The sequence below is a fragment of the Psammomys obesus genome, unplaced genomic scaffold, assembly GCF_907164565.1.
Source record: "Psammomys obesus unplaced genomic scaffold, mPsaObe1.curated_primary_1811, whole genome shotgun sequence".
NCBI classification, from domain to species: Eukaryota; Metazoa; Chordata; class Mammalia; order Rodentia; family Muridae; genus Psammomys; species Psammomys obesus.
Genome location: NW_026596091.1, coordinates 1,709,186 through 1,721,222, shown reverse-complemented (window position 1 = coordinate 1,721,222; position 12,037 = coordinate 1,709,186). Strand labels below are relative to the sequence as shown.

General features: G+C 55.0%; 1 protein-coding gene across 2 annotated transcripts in view; it reads left to right on the top strand.

The window, feature by feature from the left end:
- The first annotated feature begins 2,543 nt into the window (after positions 1–2,543).
- Rfx4 (regulatory factor X4) overlaps positions 2,544–12,037 on the top strand; it is a 153,071-nt gene continuing 143,577 nt past the window's right edge. For both annotated transcript variants that reach the window (XM_055627777.1, XM_055627776.1), the window contains exon 1: positions 2,544–2,999. In XM_055627777.1, the coding sequence (XP_055483752.1) occupies positions 2,957–2,999 (43 nt within the window). In that variant the 5' untranslated portion in view covers positions 2,544–2,956. The remainder of the gene's footprint in view (positions 3,000–12,037) is intronic.

Sequence of the window (12,037 nt, the reverse complement as noted above, 5' to 3'; positions counted from 1 at the left end):
GTTGTACCAGTTTACATTCCCACCAGCAGTGGAGGAGGGTTCCCCTTTCTCCACAACCTCTCCAGCATGTGTTGTCCCTTGAGTTTTTCATCTTGGCCATTCTGATGGGTGTAAGGTGAAATCTCAGGGTCGTTTTGATTTGCATTTCCCTGATGGCTAATGAGGATGAGCATTTCTTTAAGTGTTTCTCTGCCATTCGATATTCCTCTGTCGAGAATTCTCTGTTTAGCTCTGTTTCCCATTTTTTAATTGGATTACTTGGTTTGCTGCTTTTCAGCTTCTTTAGTTCTTTGTATATACTGGTTATTAGTCCAATTGAAGAAGACAGCAAACTTTCAGGAAACTGGGGAAGCTGCCACAGCTTTGTGTTGACAGGGTAGTGAGTTCCCACAGGCACACCGCACCGTTCCAGTCAGCCCTGGGTAGCACTGTTCTGAAGTTTTTATCTCACTTGCAGCGGGATGCAGCACCATTTTTAAGCTCAGGTGTCAGCTCCTGAGACTGGCTTTGACATCTGCCCCCCCCCCCCCATCATATAACAGGCATGCTACAAAACCCAGTGGGTGTCATGCCATCTCCTTCCCCTCACTCCGTATAAACCCAGAACCTCTCCCCTCTCAGGCTAAGCAGGACGGGCAGGGAGGAGAGGGCCCTGCTGCCACCTGAGCTGTGCTTGTCCAGCACCAGCTTGTCCAGCACCAGCTTGTCCAGCTGACTGCTCCCCCACCTCCGGGTCCTTTTCTGTCACTCCTCCTTGTGGGGGCAAGTCATCCTAGCGCCCCAGGCCCCCATGTGGCTTAGTGAGTGTAATGCTAGCAACAGCTGTGTAACAATCTCACCTGCCTTCTACAGATCACCTCTGCCCCACAGGTTCTGTGGACAAGGATTCCCCAGAGGTCCCTAAGCACTCCAGTGGTAGGCGCTCCCCGCCGTCACCTGAAGCCCCCTGAGAAGCTCCGCTTTGACCATGCACCCTGGCATTTAGTTCCTGGGCAGTGAGGCTTCTAGAGATAGACCGGGCACTGAGCTCTGCCTTCCAACCCATGAGGGTATGAGAAGACAGTATTCATCCCTTCGGCAGCCAAACCTCTTCATTCACCACCAACGAGGGAAACGGTGTGCCTGGCGGTGGCGGAGGGCTTCTGGGCACGAGACAGCGGGGTGTGAGGTTGTGCCCGAGTACCCTAGACACAACCCAGTTTAGGACTCAATAGCAGCCTGAGCAAGAAGGAGCGATTACACAGAGAGGTCGGACAGGGCCGGGGGAGAGCAACGGGAAGGAGCGTCGTCACCCCATTTCACAGACGAGGAAGCTGAGGCCCACAAAGACGAAGGAATTTGCAGAGTCGGGATTTGAACCCAGCTCAGCCTTCAGCCCAGCACTCGGCCGCTGCCCCTTCCCCGCGTCCTGTGACCTTTACGCGGCACGTGCTGGTCCCTTGCCCCCTCCCCCCGTTGTCCCAGTCGTCGCCGCTCGGGGGCTTCCCGAGGCCCGCGGCGAGCAGGCCGGGGTGGCGGGTCCCGGCGGGCGGGAGGAGCCCGAGCGGCCCGCCCCCGCGCCGCTGCCTCTGTCCATGGTCAAAGCAGCGGGTGATCACCCTTCTCTTCCGCCCGCCGAGCCCATTCATATTCTGATCACAGCGCGGCCGCCCGGCCGGCCCGGAGCCCCCGCCGCCAGCCCGCTCGCCCGCCCCTCGCGCTGCAGCCGCGCCGCGGAGCGCTCCCTGGGAAAGCCCGTCCCCAGCCGCGCCGGGCTCCCCACCGCCCCGCTGCTGCTGCGGGGCCCCGAGAGGGCGGCGGGCGCCGGGGCCTGGGGAGAGGAGGGACCCGGCGCACACAGACTGACGTGCAGCGCTGTGGGGAGAGGCGCGGGGGCGGGTGGGGGGCCCCGAGACCCAAAGGGACCGGTCCTGGGGGAGACAAAGGGGCAGCAGAGGAGGAGCGGAGACCGAGGCGGCGCGGCTCGGGGCCCCGAGAGACCCGGGGGCGAGATCGGGGCTGAAAAGTTCCGCCGGGGCGAGCCAGCCCCTCGCCCGCGCGCGGCCAAGCGTCCCTGTCCCTCAGGCTCTCGAGGGCACCCGAGGCCTCGGTTCCCCTTCCCCTCCCTCTTGCTCCCACGCACGTCCGCGGCTCTGCGTGGAGGACACTGAAAACACACTGCCCCTCACTGCCCCGGGCCCCTCCTAGGAACCAACTCAGGACCAGACGGGACGGGTCACGCGGAGAGAAAGGAGCTGGGCCCACTCGCGGCGCCGGGACGCTCCTGGCCCGTGCGCTGCCGCAACCCCCTCCATGGCTGCGCCGGCCCGGGCGCGGGAGCACGGAGAGGGGCAGATCTAAGCCAATTTTGATTTCGCCTATAATGAGTGCCGGGCTGAGGCTGGAGAAGGCCTCTGGAACTTTAAATAAGAAAAACGTTGCTAATGCTATAATAGAAGGGGGAAGTCGGAGGGCTGGGATTGCGTCGCTCGGAGCCCCCCTTTTCGGAGGCGGCTTTTCTTATTCAAAACAGGCCCACAATGGGCTTCCCAGTGCGCCTCGCCACGGCCCCATCTGACGAGCGGCCATTCATCAGGCCCGCCGGCCTATCAATGACACTGCTCCCATCGGGCTCCTATAAAATGATGTTTTTTCCCATGAAACATCCGCAAACATTTTGACGGGTTTGGCTTTACCCGACTGGATTACTGAGTGTCCCCTCGCTCGCTCACTCGCTCTCTCCCTCGGCTCTAGCCCGCTTCCTTCCCTCGCTTCTTTGCCTCTTTTCTTTCGTCTGGCTCTTTCTTTTCCCCCTTTATTCTTTTGCCCTCTCGCCCATCGTCTCCCTCTCTCTCTCTCTCTCTCTCTACCCCTTCCTTCTTCCCTCCTTCCCTCCCTTCCTCCCTGGGCATCTCTAGCACAGGGATCCCCCAATATCAGGACTTTTGGGGGCGTCTGTGCTGTCCATGGGAAGAGCATGCATTGTGGGTTACTGGAGGAACCCGACATGGATTCCACAGGTTAGTCCTGGTGGGGCTTGGGGGGAGACACTGGGCTGGGACGAGGAGAAGGGAGCGGGCGGGCGGCGCTTCAGAAAGACCGCACAGAAGTTCAGGCGGGTCAGCCTGACAGTGGGCCCCCGGGAGAAGAGGTGAGGGTGCCGAAGTTTCGGTCCAGTGCGAAGTGTGGAAGGGATGCGTGCAACTGAGTGTGGATGCGTGTGTGCGCGTGCGCGCCGCCGAGGAGCGCGCTTTCACTTGGACCTAAAGTTGCATAAAGATGCTCTCTGGCTCGCGGCGAGCTCGAGGCGCTGCTGCTGGCAGGAACTTTGCGAGCCATTCGCACCCTCCCGGCCCCGCGGCTGCCCTGGCTTTGCGCGGGGTGGTGGTGCTCTTAAGACCTGGGCTGAGGGCCCTGCCCGCCGCAGAGGCTGGGGAGGGCGACCGCGCCCGTGGCTCGAGGCGCACGGGAGCCTCTTGCTGCGGGGGCCGCGCCGCTGGAGGGAGTGGCGGCAGCGAGCCCGGTGGTCCTGGGGCACTCGCAGCTTTGGGTTGAGAGAGGTGGGAGCCCAGGACTGTCGCCTCGCGGCCGCGGAAGACACAACCCGCTCGCCGTCACCCCCCCCCCCCCCCAGAGGCTGTACTTTTGCTGAGGAAAAAGCGGGATGTAGAGGGTCCGCAGAGGCCTGGCGCTGAGTTCTGCGAAGCCGGCTGCAGCGTGCGGGCTGCGGGCTGGACTTCAGGCAGTGGCCCACGGTTCACAGCGAGGAGGGCGGGCACGGGACCTCTTACAACGAAAAGACCCAGCATCTTCTCCGGCTAGCATCTTTGGGGACCCGCCACGCTTCAAATTCTTAGTTACTTTTCCCGTGTCCTTTCCATGTAGAAGCTCTCAAAAAGTTTCCTCCCTCCCCGAAGGCCCAGTCTCTCCACCAGGCCACTCCAATCCTCGCTGGGCCGCAGCTTTGGAGTTTCTTGAGGGTGATAGAGAGGAGAGCAGCCGGGCAGAGGCACAGCTTGGCTGAACGCGGAGAGCATTGCGGGCGATCAACAAGTGCCTGCCGGCCTCAGCTGCGCCCTGACACACAAAACTTACTTGCAAACAAACTCCTCTGCCCACTCCGCCCACCCCCTAAGGCAAGTCGCAGAAAGATGTGCGATGGAATTAAGGCATTAGCTATCTCTGCAGACACCGTTCTCTGTTCTGGGAGGAAGGCTCCAGGCCTCTCCTGGCCTGCGTTACAGACTTGGTGGCGGAGACCGCGGACCCAGGGGTGTCTGCGGCATTCTGGGGTGTATTTCTGTCTGTCGAGCAGTTAGGCCCTCCCCCTCCCCTGGGTGGCTGTGAGCTCCTGCGAATGTCCAAAGCCCGAGCCTCTGAAGCCACCGTTAGCTGCGCTCTCATGGAGGCCAGGCGAGGTGGGCTTGCGTGCAGAGCGCCCGGCTGCGCAGCCCCGCGGGCCCCGTGGCGATCTTCTCCAGCACTCCAGGAAGGCTGGTCCCGGAGAGGGAAGACTTCCCTTCGATATACATATATTCTAACTCAAGGAAAACCTCCTAAAAGCCATAACATTAAAAGTGAATGTATTTAACCAGATTGAGCCCACTTGTGCAGAATCAGTGTCCGGGTGTTTGCTGGGGGCCCGGACTCGGCGGCCTTCTCATATCCCAAATCTGTCACGCCCCGGCTGGGTTCTTAGTTGATCCCTCCACAGTACTAGAGTCCTTTGGGCGTTTGGCGCGGGGTGCGGGAGAATTGTGGGCACTTTCTATTTTTAATCCGGGATTATCAGGTGGTTGTGCGGGCAGGGGCCACTTGCACGTCACCTGCGAACACCCCAAACGGGTTATGAAAACCACGGTGCTCCCGCCCCCCCATACCTCTGCTATAACCCTAGATTACACTCCTGAACTCAAAATCAAGATTTGGTTAATGACTGCAATTAAGAAGTCACCCCAGGCACACCAGGTGACGCTTCACATGCAAAACTCCGAACAAGCGAAGAGCCGAGGTCCGTCCAGGAGCCTTCCCTCGCCTCCCTTCCAGAGAATTAATCCAATTAGTCTTTCTTCTGGGCTTCTCTTGTTATGTAAAAGTCCGTTCCCCTCCCCGTGCGGAGCCCAGCGCTGCCCTGGCCGCTCGATTCTGTTCCCTCGGTGTAGGGTTGCGCGCTGCTAAACACGAACTCAGTCATTTCTTTCCTAACGGGCTCAGACAACAGGCTCAGAGCCGTCGCTGGAGCGAAGTCTGCAGCGCCGGTGCTCAGAGGCCCGGCGAGTCGACGCTACAGTCTCTGTCTCCTAAAAGGCAAATCCCCGCCAAGTGCCTCGGGCCTGCGCGAAGGTTTTGCAGGGGCCGGGGCTCTAGTGGCCTGCTTTGGGCCCACTTCAGCCTGACCTGCGGAAACTCACCCCTTTGTTCCGTACATCGAGCTGGTAATATATTCCTTGAGTTTCTCCAAAATACACGACAAGTGTGGGGCCAAGACAATGGCCCCGTCGGGGGAGGCCCGGGAGCCGGCGCGCGCCTCCGGGGTCCTCGGCTCGCTGGTTTCTCAACACCACAAAGCAAAGAGCTTCTACGACGGGCCTCTGGCGGCTTCGCCAAGCTCCGCCGGGCCGCAGGGGCAGCGGGCGCGCTCAGGATTCACCGACGTGCGGGTTTAACAGTCGGCGCGAGCGCGCCACCCACCCCTCGCCCCACAGTGGGTGCTCGAGCCCGGCCGTCTACGGGGGCCGGAGGTGGCTGCTCGCCCGCCGCCGCGGTTGCAGTTCCGGCTGCCCTTACACAGAGCAGCGATGTCCAGTGCTCCTCGTTGGGGAAGGTCACGAAGGAGCAGGGAAGAGTGGATAGACTGTCCAGCCACCCGGAATTTGAGCGGTGGGGCTAGACAGGCCGATCGCCCGCGTCTCTTCTTGTTGAAGGCAGGGCTCCTTAGAGAAGGCTTTGCGGCGCTCCTACTGAAGTTTCTAACTCTACCCAGTCCCCCGGGGCCCCTCCAGAACTCAGAGCTGGGGCCTCGAAGAATCTCGACTCGGATCTGAATGCCCGCGGCTCATGGTAGGAGGCCACAGCTGCACACTGCATTCGGGGCCCTAACTTGGGACGTCCTGGGGCCTTAGGGTTTTGTTCACAGGTAGAGAGCACCCAGAGTAAGGCCTGGGACCTCCGGTTTCTTCCCCCAGGCGAAGCTCTGGGAAAGTAGAAGGAACCTCCTCCTGCAGGCCCGAGAGCCAGTGGATGAGAGCAGGAAGCCCGAGAGGTCGGAGCCTCGCTCGCGAGGCTCACTCTCCCCACACGTGCGTGGTTTTGTGCGTGTGCGCGTGTGTCTGGAGAGGTGGGCCTGCGAAGTTCCACCCTTGCCGCGTGCTAGCGTCTGATCTCAGCGTCGGGGTCAGGCGAGTGTCGCGTGGTCCCGAAGTCCCAGAGACCCGCGATTACAGCCTCAGGTCACGCAACCGCAGTCCACAGGCCTGACTCCACCGGCTGCGGGCTCGAGCCTCCACGGGGCGGGCCCAGGCAGCGCACTCTTCCCAGCGCAGTACTCAGGGACCGGGAAAAGTTAGCAGGGGCTGCTCGGAGGCTCGGGCCTGAGATCTGAACAGCCGCCGCCCCCATCCCTCCTACCCCCAGTGCGTCGCCATGGAGACTGCTGGAAGTTGGTGGTGGAAAACAGACCTGGCGCAAAGCAAAATATTATGAGAGCAGTTGGGGTGACTTCAGGGGGGCAGGGGACCCGAGGGCATGAGCGGGAGCCAGAGGCGGACAACAAAGGGCCGAGAGCAAGGAGGGAGAGGAGTTTGTTTGGGGCCTTCCCCGCGCTGTGTGAGTGCTGAGCCGTCCTGCTTCCCAGAGGGGCCAAGCTCTCCAGTTTCTCTCGGCACCTACAGGCTGTGCACCCTCGCTCCACCCCGCCCCTCCGGGTTTTCTCCCAGCCTCCCTGGGAGCCACAGGCTAGTCGGCGTGAAAGGTTCTGGCTTTTCTTCCCCACGACCTGTGGGCCGCCCCACTCGAAAACGCGCTGGGGCAGGTGCCTAAGCAGACACCTCGGAGGAGGAGGAGGGTTTCCTGTGCGACAGCCCCTAACCGGCACTCGCATCCTTTATGCTTGAGTTATCTTTCGGGATCAGCCACCTGTAGCTCGACTTTAGGTCAATCAAGCCCTTCCCAGGTTGTGTGTTGATGCCTGTGAAAAGACCCGCAGTTGGGATTTTCCGACGAGTTCAACTGAGCTCTCTTCCCGGCTTGACTTTATTACTATGGGGTCCAGGAAATAATACACGAGGGAGTGTTACATTAGCACTGTTTGAACTATTGCACAGTGACTGTGTCCCCAAACCAATACTATTTAAAAACACATGGGGGTCACTTCGGAATTTAATAGTCAAGAGCTTTGGATAACCCGTTTTAAAAGATCCCTAATTTCCTTTCTCAATGTCAGCCTAAGGTGCATTCTTACTGCCTCCCAATTCCCTGTCTCCTAAAAGGATTTACAAGAAGGCACTCGATTTCATGGGAGCGTGGTCAATACCGGTGGAGGCTTTGGGGTATTGAGGACAGCACCAGAGGCCCTGACGTATGCTGGAGAGGAACATGTGACAAGCCAGTGTTCCAAATGCACCATCAAAGGAACGCCATGCTCTGATTCCTTTACTGCATCTTGCACCACCTGACGACACTTAGGGCCAAAGAGCCCTTTCCATTTTTTGAGGCGCTGTTGACTTGTCCATAAATATAGAGTAGGCCTAAAAATGTCCGTATTTGAATCTGGCACACATCTGTAATTCCAGCACTCTGGAAGCATAGTCAAGGGGATGCTGGCCATGAGTTTGAGGCCAGCCTGAGCTAAATAGCAAATACTCAGCCAACCAGGGATATTTACAAGACATTGTCTCAAACACAAACAAAATGGCTGTGTTCTAGGTAATATTGTACTCCTCAATGACATACCTGTCTAATGACAGAGACAGCATGTGACACCTACTAGGCTCTTTTGTCTGTAAAGTAGTTTCAGGGACATGGGTCCTCACAACTCCTGAATGAGGGAGGCAGGGAGGCAGTGTTGCAAAGCATGGCAGTTCTTTTCTGTTGGAAGAACATGGTTCTAAGATAAGCTAACGTGCTTGCCATGCTGTCACCGACAAAGCTGAGAAGATCTAAAGTGATGACATCACAAACCAGGATTCCTGGAAGGCAGAGCCTCACTTCCTCAGGCCCCTGACTGCCCAACCTACATGTTCTACTCATCTCTTGGCACCCTCTTCGGCTGCCCCTCTAGGGGTCCCGAAACTCTTCAGGACGAAAAAGGTGAGAGAAATCTCTGTTGCTGCTTTCAAACACCCCCCTTAAAGACCGGCAGTTTGATGAGGGTACAGAATGAACTCAGAGATCAGTTATTGGGAGCTAACAGAAGTAAAAAAGTCCTTTGGGTTTCATTCAGTCTCACTTAGTTGGGTGGCAGACCCCAGGAACACCAAGGCCACAGACCAAACTGCCAAGGATATCAGAGAAAGCGTGAAAGCATTGAGAGTGTCAAGGCCTACCAGGGGCTGTAAGGCTCCTCTTAGAATTCAGATACAATCGTGTACGCCATCACAGGCGTGCCACCATTAGCCATGAGGATTGTATCTACCTTGACTCTGCGTAGTCCCTGTGGGATGAAGCTTGGCTTGGGGTTGCCTGAGGTGGGGTTACTGCTGTTGATGGCAGTAATAGGAAGGCCAGAAGTAAGAGAAAGTCCCTCCCTCTCTTAGTCACTATCTTGGTCAGTCTCCTATATAATTTCACACCATAAAGAATACCCTGGCTTCGGCCTTTAGGTGGACCTGACACCCTTTTGGTGGGAGAAAAGTGGGGAATCACAGACTGTTTTCTATGGATGAGAGAAAGTGTCCTGCCAGAGTCTGAGTTCTTCACAGAAGAGGTTAGGTAATAGCAATGACTGAATGACTAAAAGATAGTGGTTGAACATTGGCCTCAAACATAGTCTTTTCTTTTTCTCTAGTTGCTTTATTTATTTAATCAATTTACAGCTGGATCACAGCCCTCCCTTCTCTCCTTTCAGTCTCACTCTCAAACTCCCTCCTCATTGCCCCCCCCTTCTCTGAGCAGAAGGGGAGCCCCACCCCCCATGGTACCAACCCACCCTGGCACATCAAGTTGCAGCAGAATTAAGCACGTCCTCTTCCATTGGGGCCTAAGAAGGCAGCCAAGCTAGGGAAAAGGGATCCAAGGCAGGAAACATGCATTACTCCCATTGTTAGAGGACCCACATGATGACCAAGCTGCACGTATGTAGAGGGAACTTATGTCCTGCTCATGCATGCTCTTTGGTTGGTGGTTCAGTCTCTGTGAGTCCCCATGGGCCCAGGCTAGTTTACTCCGTAGGTCTTCTTGTGGTGCACTTGCCCCCTCTGGCTCCCTCAATTCTTCCTCTTCCTCTTCCACAAAATCCCCCCCCCAGCTTCACCTATTGTTTGGCGGTGGGTCTTTGCACCTGTTTCCATCAGCTGCTGGATGAAGCCTCTCAGAAGACAGTTAAGCTAGGCTCCTGTCTGCAAGCATAGCAGAGTATTATTGATAGTGTCAGGGGTTGGCTCTCTCCCTCGGAGTGGTTCTCAAGTTGGGCCAGTCGTTGCTTTGCCACTCCCTCAGTCTCTGCTCCATCTTTATCCCTATACTTCTTGTAGGCAGGACAAATTTTGGGTGGAAGGTTTTGTGGGTGAGCTGGCGCCCCTTCGCTGGAAGCTCCACCTGGCTACAGGAGATGGCCACCTCCCCCGCTGCTTGGAGGCTCAGCCACCCGGTAGACTCCTGGGAGCCTCTCCCGCACAGGTCAACCTTGCATTCATCCATTCATTAATTAATTCAAGAAAAACACGTCTCCTGAGAATCTGGCACTTTGTCTGACACAGGGCTTAAAAAAACTGCTGGCTCTGCTTCTCTAGGGCTTACATTTGAAACAAGCAAATAAATAAATGGGAAAATTCAGTGAGTGAGAAGCATGAAGGAAAAGCCCACCTGTTCTGACGAAGGCAGAGGGTTGCCACCTTCTAGGGTCAGCTCTGCCATAGAGGCTGTAGGCCTCTGTCCTGAAATCTTGGCATAGCTTAGTCTTTACTCTCCTTTGGGCAGGTACAAGCAGGCAAGAGAGTGACAGTTAGTGCACAGTGTGGAGATGATGAGAGAAGGCCTGTTTTTAATACCCACTAAAACTTCACTCTGATAAGATGGCGAAATGCATCATTGGTACAATGCCCACCACAACCCCTAGAGAAAAAACTGTGTTTATGAGGTCGAAGGGATAGCAGCAGGCTCAGGGCACAATCTGCTGTGGTCTCTGAGCCCAGCGCCTGGCTCGGCAAGGTGCACAGTGGCTCTGCCTCATCTCAGTTCCTTCCTCAGGATTCACTACTTTCTGAAAATACTAGGTAGAAACTTTCATTAAAAAGTCTAAGTTTAAAACAGCTTTTTTTTTTTTTACCATATAATTACGACTATTTCACTTAATTGATGTTAATCTCTTACTATACCTAATCTATAAATTAAAATTTAACATAGGTGTGCATGGGGGGTGGTTTACATACAAGTACTGTCTGTAGTTCCAGGATTGCACTGGGGTCTTGGGAGGGATCCCTGGTGGATGGGGGGAAGGGACTTCTGTATCTTTGGAAAATATCTTATTTAGTTTTATTCTGAGACAGGATCTCACTGTGCCTCACTGGCCTAGAATTCACTTTATAGACCAGACTGGCCTTGAGCCCACTACCTGCATCTGCCTCCTGAGTTCTGGAATTAAAGGTGTGGACTACCAGGCCCTGCCCTATTAGTTGCATTTTAAAATGTATTTTTTTTTTATTATTCTGAGGAGATGGGGTGTCTGTATAGCATAGTGCATGTGTGAAGGCCAGAGGACAATTCTGTGGGCGTTCCTTGTCTCTTTCCAGCTTTTATACACGTTCTGGGATCTAACTCAGGTCAGCAGGCTCATGGGGCATGCATCTTTATCAATTGAGCCATCTCCTAGCCAGCCCTAAATACTGTCTGTGTACATTATCACCATTGTGTTTTATGCAGCAGCACTCTATCCGGGGAATAAGGGCGTGGTAAAGGGGCTGCGGAAGGTGCTGCAGACAACTTACAGCGACCCATTGTGTGGCTCCGAGTGCCACACTCACCAGACTGTGTTACCTCTTTTTTTTTTTTTTTCTTTTATGAAGTAGAAGATGCAAAGAACAGGTAGTAAAGCACATACCGTTTCAGCCAAGCAAAGAATACTATTTCTAACCCCAATGTTACAGTAACCCTCCAAACCATGGAGATCAAATTTTAATTTACTGCTTTAAAAAGTAGGGCTATAAAGAAAGAATTCCTATCTTTACTATGGATGAGAGTGTGCTTCTGTCTTTGGGATTCATTTGAAGTTTAGTCAGCATGGCTTCATCACCAATGGTGCCCTAGCTGCGCCACCAGGGAAACAGGAGCTACTAAGCGAGGTGATGACACATGTAGCCTTTAAGCAACTTAACAATCCATTGCAGCTATGTTGTCGGTCACAGATATGTATTAAAACACGACTTCAGGTGTATACAAGAGGATTTAGTGGAAAAATATGAGATTTGGAGTCTCCAGATAGACCAAGGTTTAAATCCTGGCCAGTCAGTTTCTAGCTATATGACATGCCTTCTCCAAGCCTCTGTGTCCTTGTTTGCAAGGCTGGTCCATGCCTAGGATTACTATGGAAGTCCAATGAGGTTGTTTATATTACTTAATTTACCACATGGTCCTGAGAAACTACTCAATGACAGATGCCGATTTTATTAACAATAGCCTGGTCCATCTATGCTCAGTTCTTGGTGTCTAGCTGGAAAATGAGGACAGGATTCCTGAAAAGAGTTTAGACTGTCTCAACATGTTGAGATGCTTGTTTCCTAGACATGGTCTCTGTTTATTTTCCTTCCTTCCTTCCTTCCTTCCTTCCTTCCTTCCTTCCTTCCTTCCTTCCTTTCTTTCTTTCTTTCTTTCTTTCTTTCTTTCTTTCTTTCTTTCTTTCTTTCTT